Source organism: Loxodonta africana, chromosome 2, assembly GCF_030014295.1.
Source record: "Loxodonta africana isolate mLoxAfr1 chromosome 2, mLoxAfr1.hap2, whole genome shotgun sequence".
Lineage (NCBI taxonomy): Eukaryota > Metazoa > Chordata > Mammalia > Proboscidea > Elephantidae > Loxodonta > Loxodonta africana.
In genome coordinates this window covers 191,035,780-191,063,210 of record NC_087343.1, presented here as the reverse complement: position 1 = coordinate 191,063,210, position 27,431 = coordinate 191,035,780, and the positions used below count along the sequence as shown (strand labels likewise).

Sequence of the window (27,431 nt, the reverse complement as noted above, 5' to 3'; positions counted from 1 at the left end):
ACACTTTCATAAGGCACAGACAGATTGTTGTATGAGTCATTTCATTAGGGACTTGGAAAAGACAGCGAGACAATTAAATACCAAGAAATGCCAGGAGGCCAGGAGTTCCTGAGCCAGTGCCCCCTGCCGGAACTAGGGCAGAGACAGAATCTGCCGTGGGAGTTTACTACCTCCCATTCTCCAAGACTCTGCACCACCTCGTTCTCACCTGGAGTTTCGTCTGTGTTCTCCTGGCTTTGGGGACTGATCTCCAGCAACCAGTCCCAGGGCCTCAAAGCAGACATGGACCCATCGCCCACCTCGCCTCCCTAGCATGGTGTGCCTGTGATCACCAACCGGTGGGGCCTTTGGGGATTCTGCCTAAGACCTTTTTGGCCGTGGCTTACTGAGCTGCAAGGGGCCCGGCATATCTAACGCAGAGGAGGCTTTTCAAGCACGCAGGTTCTAGGTCAGAAGAGCAGTCCCCAGGCACTCACGCAGATGCACCCCGAGGCCACAAAGCTCAGTGGATTCTGCCCCAAATATCTCAGCACTCTTAATGTCACCACACCTAACATCTGGGCTGGAGCACCGTCCTCTCCGCTACACCCTCCCAGCACCCTGCCCCTAGTAGGCACTCAGCAAACGTTTGTTGAATGACGTTAATATGTGTGTGTGTTTGTGGAGCTGTTTATTAAACCCTTGGCCGTTCGCATCTTGATTTCTAGTTCAGCAAATCTTCAGTGAGTACCTACTAGGTGCTAGCACAGGGCCTGATACAGAGACACAGAGGAGGGATAAGATACAAGTTTAGTCTCCCCTCCCCATCATCTGGACCCTGGGCTCCTTGAGGGCTTCACCTTCAGTGCTGATTTCCAATTCTGTGTTCAGAACACCACACAGGCTGACTGGTGGGAGCTGAATGACTGAAAAGTGTTGTTGCATTCAGGGTGGGGAAGCAGGGGCCCCTAAGCAGTGAAAGCCCAGCAGACACTCTGCCCTGGGTGTGTTCTAGAAAAAGGAGCTTGTTTTGCCTTGAAAACAGCCATTTCTCTAGAGGTTCAAAATGCACAGGCTACAAGTAAAGGAGGTGTCTTCTGATTTCCCCTGTGCTACCCCTGGAGGCCTAGTTGTGGTGGCACAGAAGGGCACACACACAGAGCAGTGAACCCACACAACAGGAGGCTGGGTCCCGTGAGGCAGCGCTCAGTGGCTGGGCCCTGCTGAAGGGGTGGGGGGACAGGGACACCTCACGGGACAGGAGAAGGCCCTGGGGTTGGAGTCTGGACCTCGTAGCTCAGCTCCATGGGAGGCGGGCCGTGGTAGATGAGCCTGAAAGAAAGGACTCTGGTTCCTTCCAGGGTGTGCGCAGCAGAGGGGCCAGGTTCTGTGGCTTGAACCCTGGTTCTCTTTTCTAACTCCCTCCGTGCAAGCGCAGGTGCCCAGTCTCTCTCCAAGAGGGGCTGCCCAGGTGCGTTTTAAAGAAGACAACTTGGGCAGCCTCAGGCGTCCTGGGACATGGAGCCAGGTAGTGGTGGTGGTGGTTGGTTGCCATCGAATTTACTTTGACTCATAGTGACCCCATGTGTGCAGAGTAGAAGCGCTCCATAGAGTTTTCAAGGCTGTGACCTTTCAGAAGTAGATTGCCAGGCCTGTCTTTCAAGGGCACCTCTGGGTGGGTTCAAACTGCCAACCTTTTGGCTAGTAGCCAAGCGCTTAACTGGTTGTGCCACCCAGGCGGCGGAGAGCTGGGACTTGGCACCAGACGTTCCTGGTTTGAACCCCGGCCCTGATGCTTTCTGCTGTGTGACCCTAGTAAGCCACTCCACTTGAAAGATCTCAGTTCACTCATCTGCCAAGTGAGGGCAATACCATATTTCACTCATTGTAGGCTCGCTGTGAGTCGGAATCGACTCAATGACAACAGGTTTGGTTTTCTGGGGTTCCATAGCATTTTAACACCTCTGATCGGAATGAGTTACAGAGTTGTGGCCTGTTACAGTTAACATCGGCCTTATTCCCTTTGTGGCACATAGAATTATGTGTTTTACAATCGACAGTGCCTTAGATACGCCTCAGTGTGGCAAAAAGACCTGACTCCCAGGATGAATGCGTGGCGACCCCTCTTAGCCCAGTGCCTAGACACACAATACATGCAAAAATTTTAAAAAGTGGTTCCCTTTCCTTTCTCCTACTCCCTTTACAAAACAGAACAGGGAGGGGTGTGAGCATCTCCTGCCTAGCATTGAATAAATCAGTTCAGAGCATCAGGAAATGTCTGGTTTTTAGAAGATAAACACCCCTTAAACTGCTCTTGGAAACAGGGATGCTATTTATAGAGGCTGTAGAGCAGGTTAAACAGGCCACTGGCTCCTTTCTTCCCAGCTAATAGTTCGCCAGGGGCACGGCCTGGTCTCCCCTAGGCCCTCACTCACTGGTTTCCTGGTGTTAGTTGTATATGCAGTGGTGGGTAGTTGTATATGACCCAGCCAGGAACCCAAGAGGACCACCAGGAAGGGCAAGTGGTGAGAGAGAGAAGCAGCTCCCCCAGACTGCTGAGACCACTGGAGCATTGCGACCATGGCTCGATCCAGGCAGAGGGCCTGCTGCCTGGAGAACCAAAGTCTTGGGGTGGCAAAGCCAAGGCCTCTCACACAAGGCCTGTATGAGGCCCGTTTGTGGCTCTGCCCACACTCAGCCATGGGGGAAGGTAAGGCTCCAGCTGACCAAAGTCAGCTGGGCATTGAGGGCCACCTAATACTCTCAAACTCTTATCTTGGGGGCTCCAAAGCTCCTCAAAAGATTCTGCTGCAAAATTAAAATGTGAGCACGTCCCCCAAATTCACAAGGTAAGAGCAACCAATAAGGTTCCCGGGTGGTATAGACAGCGCACTTGGCTACTAACCGAAAGGCTGGAGGTTCAAGTCCACCCAGAGGCACTTCAGAAAAAAGACCTAGTGATCTACTCCTGAAAAATCAGCCATTGAAAACCCTATGGAGTACAGTTCTACTCTGACCCACATGGGGTCACCATGAGTTGGAGTTGACTCAACGGCAACTTTTTTTTTTAATTACGGGTTCTTGCAGGGGCAAGAGTGGGGTTTCTAGGCTGAGATGGACTCAGAAAACCATGGGTACTCAGCCAGAGAAGAAATGGTTGGCCTCAGACCTCAGGCGTCAGCTGGCTTTACTGAACTTGGTCTGATGAGCTCCTGGCCTGGCTCTGGCACGCAGCAATGGTTGCATAAACCTCCAAATGCTCTCTTCTCTCCAGCCTCCCTCAGCAGATGAACAGGTTGGGAATTGTAATAAAAATGATACCTGCTCTTTGCAAGGTGTCTCAGGCTCTTTAGGATGCCGTGGTGATCCTCGCAAGAGCTCTTGAAGTGGTTTTAGGCTCCCTCGTTGACAGGATGGGAACTGAGAAACAGGCAATGGGACTTCCCTAAGGGTCCAGCACAAGACAGGGCAGAGAGAGAACCAGAACTAGGGGGAAGGGAGAGCTGGCCTGTGCAGCCCATCAGCCCAGGTGTGTTCCAGGAGTCTGAGTACCAGGAAATGGGGAGGGGGAAAATCACAATGTCAGCATTTTCAGTTACTGTCTCAATTACTGGAATCCCTGGGTGGGACTCCAAAGTGGTTAACACACCAAGCTGCTAACCCAAAGGATGGCAGTTCGAGTCCACCCAGAGGTGCCAAATCAGCCATTGAAAACCATATGGAACACAGTTCTACTATGACACACATGGAATTGCCATGAGTTGGAACCGACTCGACAGCAACTGGTACTGGCACCAATCAGTAGTTAACATTGTAACTATCAGTGAACACCTTAGTAATCAGCAGGAGCAGGTAAGCTGAGAATCAGAACAGAGCCCAGTTCCATGGCCCAGGCAAGAGCCCTGGTTCCTCTGCTACCTCCTGGCAGGTTGCCTGGGAATGCCCACAGCCCCTGGTTAATGCCAGGCCCGGTGGTTACAACGGGAAATGCAGAGACTTCTCTGCACTATGGAGTGGCCTTTCCAACTTCAGGTGAGTCACTTGCCTCCAGGATTCTTTCCCTCCCCAGGAAAAGAGAACCTGCTGCTTGTCTTCTCCTCGAGAGGGCAAGGGTGTCACAACGACTCAGGAGACAAAAAGCTTCTAAGAGTCTGGGTCAAGGTGCAATGTGCTTATTGTTAGGCTGTCTGGGGGTAAGAAAACTTTCAGGGACAATGACACAGCCCAGAGTTCTGGACCCCAAGGCTTTTGTCAAAATTCCTCTCAAAGACTGAGTAAGAAACTAAAAAAGCAAGTTGTTCTTTTATGTTCCCCACCCACCTTCCCCCCAAGGAGTTGCCGCTTTGGAGCTGTAAACAATGAGTTATTTTTTCCTCCTCTTAGAAAATTTGAGTGTTCCTTTTCTATACCGGCCAAGGGAGTTCTATTTAGGTTCAGGCTTCGTACATTCAAAACCAGCTACGTCACATCCCCGGAAAGTGAACAATTTCTAGTCATGCTAACACCTGGGCTCTAGATTGCACATACCTCAGTGTTAGATAGCCTCCTGCAGCCAGGATCCCTGTATGAAATACTTCTGCGTTCTCTCACACGATCATTCTCTCACTCCCACATTCTCTATTTCTCTCATTTTTTCTGTTTCCCTCCCTCCCCCTCACATACACTCCACCCAACCCCAGAAAAAGCATTGCACAGACAGAAGACGCTGTTTCCCTGCTGAAAAGTCACCAACGGGTAGGGTGATTCGCCAGGCAGTTTCTGAGCTCACTCTTGGGATGGCCTTTTGGGGGCAAAGCACTTTGAGCCCTTGCCTGGGCTCAGACCACTGGGGCCTCATCTCCACAACTATCAGGCCCTGCCCTCCACTGGGGAGTGGCAGACGAGATGGCCACTGCCCTTGGACTCCCTGGCGGTCATGGTGGTTGCCCGGCCTGGGGGCTTTCAGAAAGGTGACCTTGCTGCGGCCAAGACCCATTGGTGGGTCAGGCTACGGCCTATAGATCTTAATGACGTCCTTGATGGGCCGCCGGCAGATGGGGCAGCAGGCCCGGGCCTGCCTCTTGAGCCGCAGGCCACAGCTGTGGCACAGGCACATGTGTCCACACGTGTAGATAACCGTGTCCACGTCGCCGTCGAAGCAGACCGTGCACTCACCGCTCTTGCTGCCTGCTGGCTCCGGTGGGGAGAATACTGGTGACACTGGGGGGCTCAGCGGGGAGCTGGGGGCTGTCACTGCAGGGAGGGAGAACAGGATGTGTCTGAATAATGTTCTCAGATGGGCTCAGCTGGGCAACCCCAAGAATGCAGAGTTTCTATGGTGGAACCCGTGGGAGACAATTTGGGGAGCTCTCAATTTTGTTTTTCTTCTTGGTTTTGCCTCTCTCCTTGTCCCCCCCCCCCCGCCACCCCCCCATAAGCCCAGTGCCGTGGAGTTGATTCCGACTCATAGTGATCCTATAGGACAGGGTAGAATTTCCCCATAGGGGTTCCAAGGGGGCAAATCTTTTCAGAAGCAGACTGCCACATCTTTCTCCCACAGAGCGGCTGGTAGGTTTGAACCTGAGGCTTGGTTAGCAATCAAGCGCTTTAACCACTGCGCCTACCCGCAAGCATCCAGATAAAAAACGCCACCCTTGTCAACCTTTGAGATGCTATATCTAGATGTTTTTCCTCCCTCCAGGTGAACATACAGCTGAGGGTAGGAGAGGATGCAGGGAGAAAGGTGGCCACCCTACTTGAGCCCTGGGAGGCCGGCTGGCATAGCCAAGGGAGCCAGGCCGGTGCCAACCCTTGCCTTCCCTTCAGGGTGTGCATTCCCTTACCCAGGGATGACTCAGATGCCGAGGAGGACTGGTTGACACTGAAGGCCATATCAGAATCGCTGTCGTCCTGGGATCCGCTGAGGGATCCTGACGGAGACGTGGTTGCAGGGCTGGACTGCAGGGTGCCTGTGACCCAAAGGGGATCCATCAGGGGCATGCTAGGTTGGACCTCTTTTGCTATTCCCTGTATCTCCATTGCTTTGTGCCTCAGATTCCCCACCTGTCTAGAAGTGCAGGTGCTACCTCAGAGCTCTGCTAAGAACTGATGAGATCTGTGTGGGGTGGACATCTGTTTTTTGCCTGCCCAGAATCCATTCCCGCTTATTTCAGAAATGGCACTGACATTTTCTTTGAGGGCACTACTCCACCTTGACTCACACAATCCAGGGCGGGCCAAGAAGAACTTCTACCCCTTGACCTCAGTGGTGGTTCAGAGAAAGAAATGTAACACTGGAAATAAAAATGGCACTGACCATTTGTCGACTGCATAAAGCCTGCCAGGCCCTGAGACTAACAGGCTACTTAGGTCAGGGGTTTACAACACATGGTCCAGGCACCAGCAACATCAGTATCACCTGGGCACCTGTTGGAAGTGCCCGTTCTCGGGTCCCACTGAATCAGAAAACTCGGGTGGAGCCCAGCAATCTTGTGCCTTAATGAACCCCCGGGTCATTCTGATGCCCATTCAAGTTTGGTGACTGCTGGCTGAGGTTCAGTGGTGCAGCTAACTAACAGTGGCCTAAGTTCCCTGGAAGGGAAAAGGAGGACTCCAGGGGTGGGCCTCGCGCCTGGGGGTGGGGCGGGCACTCACCTAGGAGGCGCAGCTGGCCAGCAGCGCCACCGCGCACAGCGAAGAAGGCCCAGAGTGCTTGCGTGGTGTCGACGCACAGCAGGCGGCCACGCGGGCGCCCGTTGATGCCCAGGAGCACATCGCCGCCGGGCTGCAGCGTGAAGCTGAGCGCATCGCCGCCGCTGGGCACGGGCCCGGCGCGCGCCACCACCCAGTACTCCTTGCGGTCGAGCAGCGCGTCGGGGTCGGCTGGCAGCTCGGTGGGCCGGAGCGCGCCCGGGTCGCACGACGTGATACCGAAGGCCAGCGCGCCGGGCGCCGCCAGCCCCAGGCGGCCCACCTCCACGAAGAGGCTCTCGCCGGGCCGCAGCGGGCGCTCGGAGAAGACGAGCGTGCGGCCCCCCTCGGGCCGCGGAGCGCAGGCCACTTTGCGGTCGGCGGACAGGCTCACGTCGGGGCCGCGCGTCGTGTGGAAGCGCAGGTCGGCCTCCAGCAGCGCGGGCGACGACGCGGGACGCGGGCGGTCGCGGGGCCCGCACGGGATGGCGGCGGCCGCGGCGTCGGCAGGCGGCGGGCCCAGGGCGCGGCCCAGGGCCAGGTGTCCCAGCTTGGCCACCACCTGGTTGTTCTCGAGCTCGTTGTTGTCGAAGTTGGCCGCGTCGTGGCTGCTGGGCGGCAGGCAGGCGCTGAACCGGGCCTGGCTGAGGCGCGCCGGTGTCAGCGTGTCGGCGAAGGCGCTCTCTGTGGGGACAGAAGAGAGACTGGCATGAGGAATGCAGGTGACTGGGCACCCCCACCCCACCTGCCAACATTGCTCTGTGGTCTGGACCTATCCTCCCGGAAGCAGCCCCACTCCCACTCTAACCCCTTACTCTTATTTGGTTCATTTATATACTTGTTTTAATGAGCCACAACAAAAACAGCAAACCAGTAGCCTTCAGGCCAGTTCTGACTCATGGAGACCCCATGGGTTTCAGAGTAGAACTGGTTTTCAGTGGCTGTGAGTTTTTGGAAGTAGACTGCCAGGCCGTCCTTCCGAGGAGCCTCTTGGGTGGAGCATAGTTGTCACCATTTGAACAACCCCCCAAAACCAAACCCATTGCCATCCAGTCAATTCCGACTCATAGCGACCCTGTGAGCCACCCAGGGACTCCTTAATGAACCACAGCTACCCAGAACTGGATTATAAAAAAAAAAAAAAATTTTTTTTTTGTTTGTTTGATTTACTTTGACATACTTTTATTAGGATGGGCAGATACTGACATACCCTTATTAGGATGGGCAGGTAAGGCTTTCTCTCTCCCTCCTCCTTCCTTCTTTTATCCTTCTTTCCTCTGTTCTTCATTTTCTCTCCTTCTTCCTTTCCTCCCGCCTTCCTTTTTTCCACCTCTCCTTGCTCTTTCCCTCAGAGATTTTCATGCTTTCATTTTACCATTTGTCTCCCCAGCCAGAACATAAGGTCCAAGAAAGAGCAAACCCTTGTATTAATGGCCTTCTTATAAGGTAGGTACTGTCCTAAGCTCCTACATGCTAGCTCCTTTAATCTTCACAGGGCCCTGTGAGGTATGCATTATTATCATAGGCCATTAAGCAGAGGAGGGCGCTGAAGCACAGGGCAGTTAGGGAACATCCTAAGGTCACACAGCTACTAGGTAGAAAGAAGGCAGGGGCTGGGCAGGTCTTCCTGCTGAGTCCACAGCACAGAATACAGTGCCTGGGCCACAGCCGGTATTCATTCAACACTGAAGAAGGTTTCTACAAGAGACAGACTCATTCTCTAAACATTGTTTTGTGACATTGGTTGCAATGCCTGCAATGTCGGCACTCTCCCCTTTTCCCTTTACACCACGAATTCCCCATGTCCATTTGTCCCAGTTTTCCTGTCACTTCCTGCCTTCTTGTCTTTGCTTTTGGGCAGGTGTTGCCCATTTGGTCTCATATTCTTGATTGAACTAAGAAGCACGTTCACCATGTGTGTAATTGTTTGTTTTATAAGCCTGTCTAATCTTTGGCTGAAAGGTGGACTTTGGGAGTGGCTTCAGTTCTGAGTTGGCAGGGTGTCTGGGGCCACAGTCTTGGGGGTTTCTCCGATCTTTGTCAGACCAATGAGTCTGTTTTTTAATATATATATATATTTGTAAATCTGAATTTTGTTCTACATTTTTCTCTTGCTTTGTCTGGGACCTTCTATGATGATCCCTGTCAGAGACGTCGGTGGTGGTAGCTGGGCACCATCTAGTTCTTCTGGGCTCAGGCCGGAGGAGGTTGTGATTCATGTGGTCCGTTAGTCCTCTGGACTAATAGTTTCCTTGTGTCTTTGTTTTCTTCATTCTCCTTTGCTATGGCTGGGATGGGGTCAATAGATGTATCTTAGGTGGCTTCTCGCAGTTTTTGCTACCCACCAAAGTAGGATGTAGAACATTTTCTTTATGAACTATTTTATTCCAGTTGACGTAGATGTGCCCTGAGACCATGGGTCCCAGCCCAGTAACTTGATCCTAAAGGTGTTTGGATATGTCTAGGAAGCTTCTATGGCTTTGCCTTGGTCAAGTTGTGCTGACTTTCCCTATATTGTATGTTGTCTTTCCTTTCACCAAAGTTAGCACTTGTCTACTTTGAATGATTTTTAGTGATATGGAAAAATGTTCCTGATGTTTTAGATACTAGCAGGGAGGGCAGGGTCTGTGCCAGTCTGTTCACCTCAGTGTCCTCAGGCTCAGCATGGTGCTTGGCAAATAGCCTATGGTATTATATAGTTTATTAAACGAATAAATAGATGAATGAGGTCTCTACAAGAGACTGACTGCCACTCTGATAAGAATAAAACTCAGAGAAGGACAAACATTCCAGTCATTCAAGGCATTTTGAAGAATTTTTAGTGATAAGAAAAAAATTCTTATTAACCATACGTAAACAAAGCAAGAACACAAGTGTTTCTCAGACTCTTTCCCAGCCCCTCCTGCCAAGATTTTGTTAAATATTACCATTCTGTAATTTATATCATAACAATTTTCTTCCTCTAGTTTTAGAAATATAAAATTAAATCTTAATGGGGAACGCAGTTTCTCAAACTCTGTATGCCCAGCCCCTGGTGGGAGCTTGCTGTCTACCACCCAGACACCACAAACGGGCAGAGCTTGCAAACCGGCCATCCAGTGTCTGACGCTGCCTCACAGACCTGCTGGGTTTTTTGTTTGTCTTTTAACTTTCTCTACATGAAAAATCATAATCATACCCAAGTAATATATTGAATGCCCGTTACCCAGATTCAACAATTATTAATTCATGGCTCATCTTGTTTCGTGGCTAATCGTGTTTCGGAAACCCTGGTTAAGTGCTACGGGCTAAGCAAAAGGTCGGCAGTTCGAATCTGCCAGGCGCTCCTTGGAAACTCTACAGGGCAGTTCTGCTCTGTCCTGTAGAGCTGCTATGAGTTGGAATCGACTTGACGGCAGTGGAGTGGGTGGAATCTTGTTTCATCTACACCCCACCAACTTCCCTTCCTCTAGCGGTTTAAAACCACTCCCAGCCATTATTTTACCTGAAGGACTTCAGTTTGTCTGTCTAAAAGCTAAAGATTTGCCCTGTGTGTGAGTATGCTTTTGTTTTTCCAGTTTGTTTGAAGATCCACATAAAGCCCATTCATCGTCATTGTTCTTTTTAAACTAGAGGTTGCCTCTCCATCTCCCTCGACTTTATTTGTTGAAGCAATCACCACCTAGTCTTTTAACATTTTTTTGAATTAGTGGCGAACATTTATGAATCAAAAGATTTCACTTAACCTGGATTTACAGCTTCTCTTGGAAAAATTGGAGGGTCTGGTAACACAGAGCCTGAATTCTCGCATGGCAACAATGGAGTCTAAAGCTTGCTCTCTTGTTGAAAATGTTTGATATCCCAGTCCTCATGGCCCCAGCTGGCCCTCTTCACCCATTTCACCTACCTACTCGGGCTCTGTGGTCATGTGATTGTGTACATCTTGCCTCAGACTCAACCTGAGGGAAGACATGGGATTTAAGTTTGGTTCTTTTAAAAAATATCTCTGTGTACATGTGTGTATCTGTCTGTCTGTATAATTTTATTTATGTCCATAGGAAAAATGTTCTGGAAGGAAATATAACCAAATGTTAATGGAAATTCTCTCTCAGGGGGGTGAGATTATGAGGGAGTTTCCTTCTTTAGGTTTTTCGGTATTACCAATTTTTTTCTACAACAAACACGTACACTACAAAATTTTATCATCAGAAAAATGGCAGTAAATATTTTTAAAAATGCATATTTTCAGTGAATATTTAACAATGTGGAAAAATGCTCATAATAAACTATTAAATGAACAAAAGAGGATACAGAACTGAAAAAGGGTTTGATTCTAATTTCATCGGAAGCACATGCATAGGCTACATAAGAAATGAACGCATAGGAAACACATAAGAAGGAAATACATCAAAAATGTTGAGGGTGGTTCTTTCTGGGTGAGGGCTGGCTGGTGATTTAAATTTGTTTCTTTATAGTTTTCTGATTTTCTCATCTTTCTCCAGTGAACACGTATTGACTTTGTAATCACAGAAAACCATGTGTAAAAACATAATGCAATAAGCACTTTTTAAAAAGTGGATGTTTCTGGGAGTCTCTTGGTGCAATGCGCTTTCCCTCTGGTTTTCTGCCCCACCCAGAGGCTTGCCGGGCCAAACCCAAAGGCATGGCCCTCTGCTTGCCCTGGGCCTCTCTGTCTCTCTCTTTTTTTTTCTTTAAATAATTTTTATTGTGCTTTAAGTGAAAGTTTACAAATCAAGTCAGTCTCTCACACAAAAACCCATATACACCTTGCTACACACTCCCAATTACTCTTCCCCTAATGAGACAGCCTGCTCTCTCCCTCCACTCTCTCTTTTCGTGTCCTTTTCGCCAGCTTCTAACGCCCTCCACCCTCTCATCTCCCCTCCAGGCAGGAGATGCCAACATAGTCTCAAGGGTCCACCTGATCCAAGAAGCTCACTCCTCACCAGCATCCCTCTCCAACCCATTGTCCAGTCCAATCCCTGTCTGAAGAGTTGGCTTCAGGAATGGTTCCTGTCCTGGGGCAACAGAAGGTCTGGGGGCCATTACCACCGGGGTCCTTCCAGTCTCAGTCAGACCATTAAGTCTGGTCTTATGAGAATTTGGGGTCTGTATCCCACTGCTCTCCTGGTCCCTCAGGGGTTCTCTGTTGTGTTCCCTGTCAGGGCAGTCATCGGTTGTAGCTGGGCACCATCTAGTTCTTCTGGTCTCAGGATGATGTAGTCACTGGTTCTTGTGGCCCTTTCTGTCTTTTGGGCTCGTAATTACCTTGTGTCCTTGGTGTTCTTCATTCTCCTTTGATCCTGGGCCTCTCTCTTGCCAACATACTCTGCCTCGGCCCTGCACCCCTAACACTCCTCCTTCTTGCCCCTGAGAGCTCCCCATGGGAGCCCATCTTTTAGTGTAGCATCCTAATTAATGGCATGGGCTGTGGAGATGGGCAGACTTTGGTTCAAGCCCTTCCTGGACGTGTGACCTTAGGTAAGTCATTTCACCTCTGGGAGGCTCTGCTTTCTCATCCTTAAAATAGGAATAACAGTGGTACCTCCATGTTGTTATAAAGATTACATTAGATCTTATAAAAGATGTAATGAAGAGTGCTCAGAACGTTAATTATCATTATTCCTTCAACAGTGCTCTGTGCTGGCACTGGGTGAACAGAGGTGAACAGACAGGCATGCCTCCTGTGTTCATGGCGCTCCCATTTCAGCAGGAGAGACTGACTCTAGTGAAGCCATCTGAGAGAAAACTGTGAGGACAAGCGGTCATGAGGGCTGTGAAGAGCCACTATCCATTCTATGTGGCTCTGTCAAATGGGCTTATTTCAGTGTGGGAACACTGAGGCACTGAGGGATAGAGTGACTTCAGTCCCACAGCTGGGGGGTAACAGGCTAGGATTCCCTGAGAGTGTGTAAAAGGGGGACGTGGTCAGAAGTGAGGCCTGGGAATAGGTCAGAAAAATCCTCTCTGACAGAGTGATAAGGGGCTAGGACTTGAAGGCTAAGGACGGTTGCCGGGTAAGAGTGGAATATGAGCATTCCAGGTAGAGAGAACAGCACGTGTGAAGACCGAGGCGGTGAAGGGTTTGGTAGGTTTGTGGGGCGGCATTAAAACATATGTGACAGCCTGGTGTCTGGTACACAGTAGCCCCTCAGCAAAAGCTGGCTTTGCTCACTTTATCCCTATGCAAGGAGCTTTGTCCCCATGGGACACTGTTCCTGAGCGAGAAGGCCTGAGATAGCACAGTGCTGGCCTAAGCCTGCACTTCAGAACCCACTGCTCAGAGGGGCATTTCTTCTGTGGGGAATCAGCCGGCTGTAGGCAAAAATCCAGCCACATCTTCACCAAGGGAACTTAGCAGGACCACCTAGCTTCTAACCTGTGATTTGTCTCCAGACCCACTCTCTGAACCTGATGAGAACATAACCATTTTCCTGAGCACCTACCAGATGCCAGCTGCATACATTCATTATCCCAATTCAATCCTCACCGCTATCCCACATGGCACTGAAAATGGGCGCCTTTTACAGTGGGGGAACACTGAGGCTCCAAGAAGTGATGTGAGTTACTCATGGTCACATAGGCAGGGGATGACAGAAATGGGATTCCAACCCAGGTTGTGTGACCCCAAAGTGAAGCCCCCATTGATAATTAGCAATACTGTCCAAAACTCAGATGTCCTTGTTCAGCAATTAGAGCTGCCCAGCACATGGACTCAACCTCAGGTCAAGTGGCAACTTGGCATTTCATTCTCCAGGGGGCTACTGTGGCCCCTGAGAGGAAGAGTCCAATAGATACCCCTCTTTCCTCCCTCCCTCCCTCCAACATCTCCCGAGCACCCTCACACAGCAGTGGCCCCCAGGCCAGGTACACTGGAGGCTGGACAGGCTTTCCTACCCCCCACTCTCCCTGGGCTACCTCCAGGGACAAGTTCTCAGCCTGGGACAGAGCTAGATTCTTCCCTTTCTTTCCCTTCCTTTCTCTCTTAGGTCAAAGATACTTGGGGCCAGAAATAAGGCAGAATTCATGTCCTGAGAGAAACCATCTTTCTGTGAAGATGAAAATGAAGGCAGGGAGAACTGGAGACAGAAGGAACCGATCCATCAACCACTTGATTGTCTCCAAAGGACTGATTGGGAACATGTCCTGGAGGTAGAAATGACAAGTCTTGCTGACAGAAAGGATGTGGGGTGAGGGAAAGAGAAATTGAGGATGACTCCTGAATGTTTTGGACTTATCAACCAAGTGGTTGGGGCCACTTACGGTGGGGACAGCTGGGGGAGCAGGTGGGAGGTGGGAGGGGAGATCCAAGAGTTCTGTCTGAATGTGTTACGTATGGTATGCCGCTCAGACACCAGGAGAAGCTGAGTAGGCAGAGGGAGGTCTGGGGTTCAGGGAGGCAGCAGGGCTGGGGATACACACTTGGTAGCCAACAGCTAAGAGATGGAATTTAAGGCCCAGTGAGGGCTCTGATCATCTGGAGAAAGAGGGAGACTATAGAGAAGTGGCTTTACTTTTTGACAATTTGTTAAACTTTACAGTTGTTTTTCTATATGCATATCATGGATTGAATTGTGTCCCCCCCCAAAAAATATGTATATAAACTTGGTTAGGCCATGATTCCCAGTATTGTGTGGTTGTCCTCCATTTTGTGATTGTAATTTTATGTTGAGAGGATTAGGGTGGGATTTTAACACCACCGTTACTCAGGTCATCTCCCTGATCCAGGGTAAAGGGAGTTTCCCTGGGGTGTGGCCTGCACTACCTTTTACCTACCAAGAGATGAAAGGGAAGCAAGCAGAGAGTTGGGGACCTCATACCACCAAGAAAGAAACACCAGGAGCAGAGCACGTCCTTTGGACCTGGGGTCCCTACGCCTGAGAAGCTCCTTGACCAGGGGAATATTGAGGACAAAGACCTTCCTCCAGAGCCAACAGGGAGAAAAAGACTTCCCCTGAAGCCAACACCCTGAATTTGGACTTTTAGCCTACTTTACTGTGAGGAAATAATTTCTCTTTGTTAAAGCCATCCACTTGTGGTATTTCTGTTATAGCATCACTAGATAACTAAGACAATGCATGTTTAAAAATGTACAAAGGAAAGAGAGAGAGAAGGCAGCCTAGGATAGAATCCCAGGGCCTTCCAATATGGAGGGCAGATAGGGGGAGAAGCCAGCAAGGCAGCCAAGTTGGTGGGAGGAAAACTAGGAGGTGGGGCAGCCCAGGAGCCAAGGGCAGCAGCGTTCAGGAAACAGGGAGAGGTCAACTGTGCCAGCAGTGAGAGGCTGAGCAGGATGAGAACAGAGATGTGAGCTCTGGGTTTAGTGGTGTGGAGCTGAAGGATGAGTGACAGGCTGAAGTTCAGTGAACTGGTGGGTATGGGCTGAAGAAGGAAATGGAGAAGGTGATATAGACAATACTTCTGAGAACCTTTTGCTCTGAAAGACAGCAGAGAAATGGGATAGTAACTGGTGGGGGAGATACAGTCAAGGGCATTTTTTAAACAACGGAAGATATCAGAGCTCTTTTATGTGTTTATGGGAATGGTTCTGTGGCAAGGAGAAAGGGGACGCGTGATAGGAGCGATGTCCATGAACGGAGAAGGGGACAGGAGCAGAACCCTTTCCTCCATGGCTGCAGAAAGGCAGGCAGAGGGGGAGGTACCAGGGGAGGGCTTGGGTGCACTGGGGGTAGACCCCAAGTCTGTGGGACACTGAGCCCACGCCTTTCCAGATGCTGCCTTCACTGACCAAAGAAGACTGGATTGGGGGAGACAGACCTTGGCTGGACCCTGGTCAGTCCTGACTGTGTGACCTCAGTTTCCTCACCTGCAAAGTGGGAGCCCTTCACTCCTGTCTCACAGGCCCATGGGGAGGACGAATGGCAGAACTGTGGAGTAACAGTGTTCTCAGTACCGTGCCTGGCACAGAGTAGGGCTTCAGGGGACCCTAGTAGGACAGGCTGGAGCCATAGACTGGAGATCTTCCTCCAGACTGAAAAGGACAACCCAAATGCCTCACCGTTAGGGAGGGGAGGTGGGCGCTGGCCTGTTTGGAAAAAATACATTAACTGCAAAAGCTAATTAGCCTGTGATGCTCCCCACTGGGGCAATGAGGGAAGCTAGCTGCAGTATTTTCTTCCTGCCTGAGGTGGGGTGGTCATACCACCCATGCTGAGTCCCTGGGGTTTCCCTCCCCTACCATGGCCACTGATCAACCAGTGGCCTTGGGCAAGTTCTTGTCCCTCACTGAACCTCAGTTTCCTCACTTGCAGCTTGGCGTGGTGCACTCAGACCTCTAGGCCTTGCACTGAGATCCATAAGTTCAAGTTCTTTATCAAACACTTTGCTCATCACAACTAATGAGCAAATCCTGACTTTCCCATCAACTGTTATGTGACCTTGGCCAAGTTACTTATCCAAACTGAGTCTATCTGCAAATGCAGAAGATGCTATTTCCTGCCTTACAGGGTTCTTGTGAGGGATGGGAGACACCACCCATCTAAAGCTCTCAACATCGTCCTGGTGCATACTAAACCAGCTGCTGTTGAGCCACTTCCGATGCTTGGTGACCTCATGACTGTCAGAGTAGAACTGTGCTCCATAGGACTTTGAGTGGCTGGTTTTTTTAAAGCATTTCGCCAGGCCTTTCTTCCAAGATGCCTCTAATGGACTCGAACCTCCAACCGTTCAATCAGCAGCCAACCATGTTAGCCATTTGTTCCACCCAGGGACTCCTGGTACATCATAGATACGCAGTAACTGTTACTAGTCTCAAGGCTTTCCAGTTGTGTAAATGACCTCCTGACAAGGGTTATGGAGTTACTGCTTCTGGCTACCTCGCATCCAACCCCCCTTCTTCTGGCACCAACACCCAGCTTTTTTTGGGGGGGAATTTCCCCATCCCAAATTTTTTTTCACCTCCTACTTCTATTCATTCCCCTGGGCTCCAAGACAAAAAGCGTGGCACAAACGATTAAGCACTTGACTACTAACCTAAATGTTGGTAGTTCGAACCCTCCCAGAGGTACCTTGGAAGAAAAGCTGGGTGATCGGCTTCTGAAAGGTCACAGCCATTGAAAACCGTACGGCACAAAATTCTACTCTGCAGAGATGGTGTCGCCAGAAGTTGGAGTTGACTCGAAGGCAACTGTTCATTTTTTTTAACCTGGTCGATCAGTTTATTCCATCCCCTTAGCCATGGAGATGGGCTCAGAGATGAGCATGTGACCCAAGTAGGTCAATGAGGCCTAAGTCTTGAGACTTTAGCTAGATCTTTCAGGAAAGAAGCTCTCCTACTGGGTTTGCTAAGCTAGTAAGACATGGGCCCACAAAGGGGAAGCCTGGCTGAGGATGAAGCCAACAGAAAAAACAGCAAAGCAAGAAATGAAGACATATTCCAGGTGATGTTGTTTGGGCCCCTTTATCAAGCAGGCTTAATGGCAGCCATTCCCAAGAACCTTTGAGCACCTGAAACAATAAGTTCCCCTTTTTTGCTTCAGCAAGCTTGAACTGGATTTGTCACTTGCAACCAATAATTTTCTGGCCTTGGGCTGATACTTCTTGTTCAGTCTGATCTGCCTTCCACCACTGGGCAGAAAGGAAGCATGGCAGGGGCTTGCAGATCACAGAAGAGGGCTATGACACTGATCACTCCTGAGGTGCCCGAGAAGAGAGACAGGGCCACACACGGACAGTGTGAGGTCTGAACTCAAGAGCTCTGCAAAGGACTTCCTTGGAGAAGCAGATGAAACTGAGATCTCCATGCCTGGAGCCAGGAAGAGGAGGGGGAAAGGCGCACATGACCTGGCCGAACCTTTCCTCTTCTGGGTTTAGACACCGCTAGACCATCAGTGGAGGAGACACACCAGGGAACGATGAACCAGACAGACATATAACAGCACAGGTAGGGGAGGATGCTCCCCAGACATAGGGTTGCCAGATAAAATATAGGACGCCCAGTTAAATTTGAATTTCAGATAAACACCAAATAATTTTTCAGTATAAATATGTCCCAAATATTGCATGGGACATACTTGTACTAGAAAAAAAATTTGTTGTTTATCTGAAATTCAGATTTAAGTAAGTAACTTGTATTTTTGTTGCTAAATTTGACAACCCTACCCAGATGCCATGAGGGGCAGTGGTGGTTCAGTGGTAGAATTCTCACCTTCCATGTGGGAGACCTGGGTTCGATTCCCAGCTAATGCACCTCATGTGCAGCTACCACCCATCTGCCAGTGGAGGCTTTTAATGTTGCTATGATGCTGAACAGGTTTCAGTGACACCTTCAGCCTAACACAGACTAGGAAGAAAGGCCTGGTGATCTTCCAGAAATCAGCCAAGGAAAACCCTATGCATTCTATGTGGATGGGGTCACCATGAGTCGGGGCCCCACACTCGACAGCAGCTAATAATGATAATAACAACCAGCACCCAGTTGCCACTTTTGTTTGTTGGTTTTCAGGCTTCATCCAGTGGGGTCTGTCTGAGAAGCAGTGAATGAGGATGAGAGGGGCCAGGGAGTTGCACAGCTGAGAATCTCCAAAGAAACCATGTTACCTTCTTGTTCTTTGTTAGGAAAAGGAGGCCAGAGGACTCTGGATAACACGGGCATTAGTGTCCATTTGGTACCCTGGACTGCACTCGCAGGAGGCCAAGTTCTCCTGGGAATTGGGAGGGAGCGCCCCATTTCTGGTGGGATTATTTGCGGCTCTCATGTTGCCTCATCTTGTGCTGGGGGCAGTAGGGTACTTGTTGCCTGGACTCAAACCATACAAAATCATAACTGCTTAGCTTTCTTCTTATTTTTACTAGTAACTTTTTTCCCCCCTGCTTATAAATCATTGTTGATAATTGGGAGGGGGGAGGAAGAAAAAAATTACCCAAAATTCCTCTACCCAGCTGTAACCAATGTCAGCTTGTTTTTCCTTCCCCAGGGAAATGAACATTTATTGAGCCTCCATCACGTACCATAAACTTCCCCTCCAGTATTTCCTATAGCCTTCAGATAGGAAAATAACTTTATTGCTCTTTCTGACTCTAAAAGCAATACAAGCGCTTTGCATATATATTAAAAAGATAACTCACGGAGGTAGAAAGAAGTGAAAGTCTACCATCCATGATCCCAGAGTTGGAATTCTTCTACTCATTTCCCCCTTTGTATATATGTTTGTGAACATTGTTCTATGCCAACCCCACTAGCTGCTTCCCACAGATTGCCACGTCGCAGGGCCTTTTTGCAGATATGGAAACTGAGGCTCAGGGACGTTCAGACACATGTCTGCTAAATTACACAGAAGTCCTGTGGATTACCTGCCTCTCCCTCCCCACCAAGAGGTGTAGAACATTACAGGGGCTCAGTAATGGTTCACTGAGTGAACAAATGGACGAGAAACTCTGGTTTAAGGGGGAAGAGTCCATGTCTCCAGGTTTGTTCTGTTTCATTAAGTCATCAAAAGCTGCTTCCAATTTGTATATTAAAAAAATCCTAATCCACCTGAGCTGATTATGGAGTAGCTGCAATTGGCTGTTACCCGGAGAGATGTGGGTTGTCCGAGGGAGCAGGTGAAGGAGGCGTGATTGCTTCCCTGCTTTAGAGAAATAACCCCAACCCACTGCTGTTGAGTTGGTTCCAACTCACAGCAACAGTGTAGATCTGCCTCATAGTGTTTCCAAGGCTCTAAATCTTTACAGAAGCAGACTGCCACATCTTTCTCCTGAGGAAGAGCTGGCCACTCGGGGGGGGGGGGGGGGGGGCGGGTGGGTGGGCAATAAACTGAGCTTTTGGTTAGCAGCCAAAACCACTGTGCCACAAGGCTCCTTAAAGAAATAAGGAGCTCCAAAAAAGGGTGACAGGGGAGCTAGGAGGTATTGGAGACCTACATTTCCTGGAGGTGAAATACCAAAAGCTTTCATGGAAAAGCATGTGGGGGATATGGTTAAAATGCCCAAGTAAGGCCTCAGCTTGGAAGGTTGATAGCTGTTATGGGTTGAATTGTGTCCCCCCAAAATGTGTGTCAACTTGGCTAGGCTATGACTCCCACTATTATGTGATTGTCCACCATTTTGTCATCTCATTTGATTTTCCTGTGTTGTAAATCTTACCTCTACGATGTTAATGAGGCAGGATTAGAGGCAGTTATGTTAATGAGACAGAACTCAAACTATAAGATTAGGTTGTATCTTAAGTCAATCTCTTTTGAGATATAAAAGAGAGAAGCAAGCAGAGAGTCAGGGGGACCTCAAGAAAGTAGTGCCAGGAGCAGAGCATGTCCTTTGGACCCAGGGTCCCTGATCTGAGAAGCTCCCAGACCAGCAGAAGATTGATGGCTAAGACCTTGCCCCAGAACCAACAGAAAGAGAAAAAGCCTTCCCTGGAGCTGGCACCCTGAATTTGGACTCCTAGCCTCCTAGACTGTGAGAAAATAAATTTCTCTTTGTTAAAGCTATCCATTTGTATTATTTCTGTTATAGCAGCACTAGACAACTAAGACAGAATTTGGTACCGAGAGTGGGGTGCTGCTGTAACAGATACCAACAATGTGGAAGCAGGTTTGAAATTGTGAATGGATAGAGGCTGGAAGGGATTTAAAGTGTCAAATAGCAAAAGCCTAGATTGCACTGAAGAGATTGTTGGTGGAATTATGGAGATCAAAGACAATTCTTGTAAAGACTCAGAAGGAAATGAGGACAGCTGTTACACTGGAGATGGTGCAGACAGCAGGAGGCAGCAGCAGAACCAGGAGACCAGTGCAAGACAGTGCTGGAATGGACCCATGGAGCAAGAAAGCTGAGTGCCCTTCAGATAAAGTTTACTGGCAGAGTGGGGTCCCTCCAGGCACTTATCGGTGGAGCTAAAGAACTTTGGAACACTTGCCCCAGCAAGGCAGATGCGGGCGGACAGGCCCAAGGGGCAGAGAGGCCAAAGAACAAGGAAGCAGAAGTTGAAGAGACAAGGAACACAGGAAGCAGAGCTGCCTCAGTCTCAAAGGGTAGGGCCATGACCTCTGGGGTCTCAAAAGGGTAGAGCCATGGCCTCTGGGGCTTCAAAGGGTTAGGCCACAGCCTCCTAGGTTTCAAAGAATCAGATCTTCACCAACTCTGTTCTGGAGTGGAGGCTGCCATTCACGAGTGCCAGCAGGATGGAGCTAGATCTGATGCCCAAAACTGAGGGGATGGGGCTGCCATGCTCAAGTGGCTGAAGAATAGGGCCTGCAGTGGCCAAGGAGTTTAGGGTTGACACTCAGACTAGGATAATGCGGCCATCCAAATTTGAGGGAGTAGAGTTGCAGTTCCTGGTCCTGGAAAGTGGAGCTGAAGCCCAGGGCTGAGGGGCCTCTACTCAGAATTCAGAGAGTGTGGCCAATACCTAGGGTTTAGAGGGCAGGGCCATTGCATAAATTGTCTCAGAGAACAGAGGATTATTTTCAGTCCTAGAGAGCTAATGTAATGTTCTGCTGACTTGCTTGGTGCCTGTTATCCCTTTTTTCCCTCCAATTTCTCTCATTTGTAATGGAAATGTCTACCTTGTGCCTGTTCCATCATTGTACTTCGGAAGCAGATAACTTATATTCTAGTTCACAGATGCAGGGGAAATTTTTGGATTTTGGACTTGAAGTTGATTTAAGACTTTTGCCATGATATGATGGGGTGAATGTATTTTACATGTGGCAAAGACATGAATTTTGGGGGGCCAAAGGGTAGAATGTTATGGATTGAACTGTGTCCCCCAAAACTGTGTGTCAACTTAGCTGGGCCATGATTCCCAGTATTGTGTCATTGTCTACAATTTTGTCATCTGATGTGATTTTCCTATGTGCTGTAAATCCTACCTCTATGATGTTAATGAGGCAGGATTAGAGGAGGTTATGTTCATGAGGCAGGACTCAATCTACAGGATTAGGTGTATCTTGAGTCAATCTCTTTTGAGATATAAAAGAAAGGAACAAGCAGAGAGACTAGGGGACCTCATACCACCAAGAAAGTCATACCAGGAGCAGAGCGTGTCCTTTGGACCCGGGGTTCCTGCTCTGAGAAGCTCTGTCCAGTGGACAATTGATGTCAAGGACCTTCCCCCAGAACTGAGAGAGAGAGAAAGCCTTCCCCTGGAGTTGGCATCCTGAATTTGGACTTCTAGCCTCCTAGACTGTGAGAGAATACATTTCTGTTTGTTAAAGCCATCCAACTCGTGGTATTTCTGTTATAACAGCACTAGATAACTAAAACAGAAGCTGTTCACAATCTGGTCACCTAAGCCTGGAATTCAGACATGCTCTTCAGCTCACTTAACAGGGGCTTTTTATTTCTTACCTGTAATTTCTTGAGGGCCTTCTGTGTGTCAAGCCTTTTGTTGCATCCCTTTCAGACAGAATCTCATGTAACCCTTCAACAATCCCATTTTACAGATGAAAAAACTGAGGCACAGAGAGATTCAATCACCTGGTCAAGGCCACACAGCTGGCAAGAGGAGAGCTAGGCCTGGACCTGAGGTCTGTGTGACTCCCAATCCCCTGCTTTTAATCACTCAGAAGCTCTGCTGACTTTCTACTTCTGTGAGGAAGTAGGGGGACACAGCCCAGATGCACAAGCCCTTCCTTGCCCTGGTGCTGTGGTTAGTGGTGGGCAGAGGGGGGATGATGAGGAAACCAGGCCAGGGCTTTCCCTCTAGATTCAAGGCTAAACAATCAGAAACAGTCCAAACTTTCATCAAGGGGAGAACAGATACACAAACAGTGTCTTAGTCATCTAGTGCTGCTGTAACGGAAATACCACAAGTGGATGGCTTTAACAAAGAGAAATTTATTTTCTCAAAGTCTAACAGGCTACAAGTCTGAATTCAGGGCGCCAGCTCCAGGGGAAGGCTTTCTCTCTCTGTCAGCTCTGAAGGAAGGTCCTTGTGATGAATCAGTCTTCCCTTGGTCTGGGAGCATCTCAGCGCAGGAACCTCGGGTCCAAAGGCGCGCTCTGCTCCCAGTACTGCTTTCTGGGCGGTACGAGGTCCCCAACTCTCTGCTTGCTTCCCTTTCATCTCTTGTAAGATAAAAGGTGGTACAGGCCACACCCCAGGGAAACTCCCTTTACATTGGATCAGTGATGTGACCTTACTAAGGGTGTTACAATCCCACCCTAATCCTCTTAACATAAAATTACAATCACAAAATAGAGGACAACCACACAACACTGGGAATCACGGCCCTGCCAAGCTGACACACACATTTTGGGGGACATCATTCAGTCCATGACAAGCGGTTACATCCGCATCATAGAATACTACCAGCTGCTGTGGCATCAGCTATGACTCATGGCAACTCCAGGTGTGTCAACATAAAACAGTGCTCAGTGTGGTTTTCCTTTTCTTTCTTTTTTTATCAAACACTTGGACTTTTTTTTTTATAAGGATAAATACACTGAAGTGTATTTACACAAAAGAATTACATTCAGAGTCAACATGAATCAACCATGTTGTTGTCAGATGACACTAAGTTGATTTCTACTCATAGTGACCCCATGTGACAGAGCAGAACTGCCCCTCGATGGGATTTTCAATGGCTGATTTTTTAAAGGAGGTCGCCAGGCCTTTTTCTGAGGCCCCTCTAGGTGGATTTGAACCTCCAACCTCTCGGTTAGCAGCTGGGTACATTAAGGATTTGCACTACCCAGGGACTTCTTATGGAATACTACTTAGCAATAAAAAGGAACAAACCACTGATGCACACAGCAACAACATGGATGAACCTCAAAAAGCATTATGCTGAGATAAAGCCAGGCACAAAAGCATACACCGTGTGTGATTCCATTTATATGAAGTTCAAGAACAAGCAAAACTAATCTATGGTGCAAAATCAGAAGAGTGGCTACCTTTTGGGGAGAACTGGTGACTCAGAAGGAACAGGAGGAAACTTTTTGGGGTCATGGACAGATGTGCAAATCTGTCAAAACTCATCACACTTTACCATACAGTACCTGTTGCCATCGAGTCGATTCCGACTCATAGTGACCCTGTAGGACAGAGTAGAACTGTCCCATAGGGTTTCCAAGGAGTGGCTGGTGGATTAGGTCTGTGCATTTCACTGTAGGTAAATTACATACAAGGCTGCATCCAGACCCCCTGAGAAAGCTGCTTTCCCTTTACCCACTTAGGAGTAGAGGCTGGGTTGGCTCAGGAACAATCTGTGAGGTCAAGAGAGAAAGTCTCAAAACAAAAAGTGGATTAGTTGTGGCTGCCAGGGGCTGAGAAGCATGACAGTGATGCTTAGTGGGTATGGGGTTTCCCTTTAGGGTGACGATAATGTTTTAGAATTAGACAGAGGTGATGGTTGTCAACACTGTCAGTGTACTAAATGCCACTGAATTTTACACTGTAACATGGTTAATTTTTTTATTGTACTTTAGAGGAAGGTTGACAGAACAAACTAGTTTCTCATTAAACAGTACACATATTGTTTTATTACATTGGTTAACAATCCCACAACATGTCAACACTCTCCCTCCTCAATCTTCGGTTCCCTATTACCAGCTTTCCTGTCCCCTCCTGCCTTCTAGTCCTTGCCCCTGGGCTGTTGTGCCCCTTTAGTCTCGTTTTGTCTTATGGGCCTGTCTAATCTTTGGCTAAAGGGTGAACCTCAGGAGTGACTTCATTACTGAGCTAGAAGGGTGTCCAGGGGCCATATACTTGGGGTTTCTCCAGTCTCTGTCAGGCCAGTGAGTCTGGTCTTTTTTGTGAGTTAGAATTTTGTTCTACACTTTTCTCCAGCTCTGTTTGGGACCCTCTATTGTGATCCCTGTCAGAGCAGTCAGTGGTGGTAGCTGGGCACCATCCAGTTGTACTGGATTCAGTCTGGCAGAGGCCGTGGTAGATGTGGTCCATTAGTCCTTTGGACTAATCTTTCTTGAAACACTTCTTATGAAACAAGCATCAAAATTGAAATATGAGCCGTTTAAAGCAAAACTGGTAAAAATCAATTTTTCATTGTGGGAGATCAACAGAATTTTACATTGATTGTTGAAACAACTAAGTTCACTGACTCATTTTCTTTGTTGTAGAATACGTGGAATATTCTTTCAGTAGAAAAGGAAAGTTCTTTTAGTAAAGATCTTAGTACCCTGCATTCACTAAAAATTTTATTATCCAGCTCATCTCATTCTGTTAAAATGGCATATACTACTTTTGCATTCAGTTGCTAATATTATAGTCACATTTAAAAAGAAGTTAGATCATGGATAGCTAAGACACACACACACACACACACATATATATACATGTATATATCTAACTCACATATTCTGTTTGAATGTGTGAGTATGCAGGGGAAGGGGCACCACAGATTATCAATGCTTAGGGCCTTTATATGCCTTAATCCGTCCCTGCTGTGAGTACCTTAGTGGCGGACCCGGGTCTGGTACATCTGACTGCTCACTGCGTGCACAGTGTAGGTACTTGAATGCCTGTGATTAGGGCACACCTTTGACTGCTGAGTGACGAGTGAGCAAAGGAATGAGTGAGTCAGCGAGTGAATAAAAACATGTGTGAATGAGTGAGTAAATGAATGAGTGAATGAACAAAAGAGTGAAAGGCTGAACGAGTGAATGAGTAAATGAATGGAAGGATGGATGAATGAATGAGTAAACATGCAATTAACTGAGTGAAGGAGTAAATGAATGAACCTGAGCAGAAACATGGACCTGTGTGGGTTCCAATCCTGGCTTTGCAAATGACTTAACCTCTCCAGTCTCAGTTTTCTCATTTGTAAAATGGAGACCTTGGGTTGTGGTGACAAATAAATGAGTTAAAATGTGTGAAGTGCTTAGAACAATACCTAGTAAATTAAGGCCTCTGTAAGTGTCTTTTTTTTTTTAAGTGTCTGTGACTATTAAAGAAATACACAACCATACACATAAAGAACCTCTGCCTCCTCCAGAGGCGCCCATGCCGCTCCCACCCCACTTCCCACCCCGACCTGCACCTACCCAGGAGCTGCACCTCATCGGTGATGCCATAGACGTCGATGAGCGCCCAGAGCGGACCGTCCACTGCCACGCCGCAGTGGAAGAGCACGGGCTCACCGTCGTTGACGCTGTAGAAGACGCGGCCATGGCGGTCGGCCCAGTAGGCCAGCACGGTGTCACGCAGCGCCAGGCTCTCGGGCAGCGCCTTGGCCCAGTAGCCGGGCCGCGTGACGAGGTCGGGGCAGGCATACTTGGGAATGTCATGGGCACTCATGAGCGACGGGTCGTGTGCAGTGAAGCCGAACCGCAATGCGCCGCTCCAGCCCGGGCGCACGGCCACCAGGCGTAGCCGCACCTGCTCATACAGCCGGATGGGTCGCTGCGTGAATGTGACGCCGTTGCAGAAGCTGTTGCGCCGTGTTGCCCGGCGCGAGTGGCCGTCCAGCCGCACATTCTTGCCCTTGGCTTGCGCGTGGAAGCGTGGTGCCTCACCCAAGACCGGGCGCCGCTCCGGGCCGGGGCCGCAGCACGGCCGCGTGGTCAGGAGGCGTGCTGGCGGGCTAGATTCTGCGGGAAAGACAGGGTGGTTAGGCCCGTCTGAACTCTCTAGGCTCCATTCGTCTGTTCATAATTTTATTTTAAATCCTGTTTTAGTAAGGCCAATAACTGATCAACTTGAAAAGGTTCTAGACGAGACCAAAGGGAGACGCTCTTTGTCAGCCACTCCAGCCTGCACGAAGCTGCTGCAGTAAAGCCACTACACCCACTTCACAGAGAAGCAACCCGAGGCTTGGGCAGGGTGAAACACTAGAATGATTTCACTGTCAGAGGAGTCAAAAACAATGACCTTGTCACAACAGCAGGGTTAAGCTCAAATGACTTCTCTAATCCCATCAAATCCCTCCAAACCTGGAGGCTTCTTCCAGAGGGCCACCTGGTCCCTGACCTCTGGGCTGCAGTGTCCCTCCAAAATCAGCAGAGGGCTTGGATTCTTGAATAGTAGAGGAGGTATCTGGATAGTATTTATGCAATTTATGCTCACAAGCAAGGCAGGCAAGGCAACAGAAAAAGTGCTGTCTTGAGGTCCTCAGCCAAACCCATTGCCATAGAGTCAATTCTGACTCATAGCAACCATATAGGACAGAGTAGAACTGCTCCACTGAGTTTCCAAGGAGCGCTTGGTGAATTCGAACTGCTGACCTTTTGGTTAGCAGCTGTGGCTCTTAACTACTACACCACCAGGGTTTCCATGTCCTTAATAGACAATTAATAATCATGATAATAAACACTGAGGTTACAAAGGAATCCCAAGCCAGGATGCTGTGACTTCCTCTCCCCTTTACCCGCAGCAAATTAAAGCATTCTTTACAAGCAAGGCTGGCTTTTCCAGAAAGCGCACCCTTCGGGATTCATTTCTAAGGCAGTTCTGCCTTGAGGGCCCTGGGAAATCCTGGGATGGCCTCCTTTCAAAGGCCCTGGCCAAAGGCCATGAACCCAGGTGTCCTGATATTAGGGTGGTAGGCTTCTTCCTTCTCACTTTTCCTCCTCCCATCCCAGGAGCAGTGTCTGAGCTCTGCCAGCCTGGGAGGTGGCAGGACAGGTAATTACCGCACAAGCCTCTGCTGTTCATCTACAGGAGAAGCTGGGACAACTTTCATGGCAAATTCTCATAAATCACAGGCATGCAATGGTCTGTAGTCTCTGGAGAAGAATGGTGACCCAGGGCAACGAGAACCACCATAGGGGCCACTCCCCTTATGCCCAGCCACAGGGTACATTGTGCTCTGGGCACCTCAGGGGGTTCAAGGGAGCAAGGACAGAAGAAAATAAAGAGAGAG

General features: G+C 48.9%; 1 protein-coding gene and 1 non-coding gene across 2 annotated transcripts in view; one reads left to right on the top strand and one right to left on the bottom strand.

The window, feature by feature from the left end:
* Positions 1-653: 653 nt before the first annotated feature.
* NEURL1B (neuralized E3 ubiquitin protein ligase 1B) overlaps positions 654-27,431 on the bottom strand; it is a 49,554-nt gene continuing 22,776 nt past the window's right edge. Inside the window, exons 4-7 of the mRNA XM_064279718.1 lie at positions 25,615-26,160; positions 6,613-7,332; positions 5,802-5,927; positions 654-5,211 (exon numbers count right to left, since the gene is read on the bottom strand). Coding sequence (XP_064135788.1) covers positions 4,967-5,211; positions 5,802-5,927; positions 6,613-7,332; positions 25,615-26,160 — 1,637 coding nt within the window. The 3' untranslated portion in view covers positions 654-4,966. The remainder of the gene's footprint in view (positions 5,212-5,801; positions 5,928-6,612; positions 7,333-25,614; positions 26,161-27,431) is intronic.
* On the top strand, positions 17,786-17,856 carry TRNAG-UCC (transfer RNA glycine (anticodon UCC)). Its single transcript has one exon. It is a non-coding gene; the product is annotated as a tRNA-Gly (tRNA).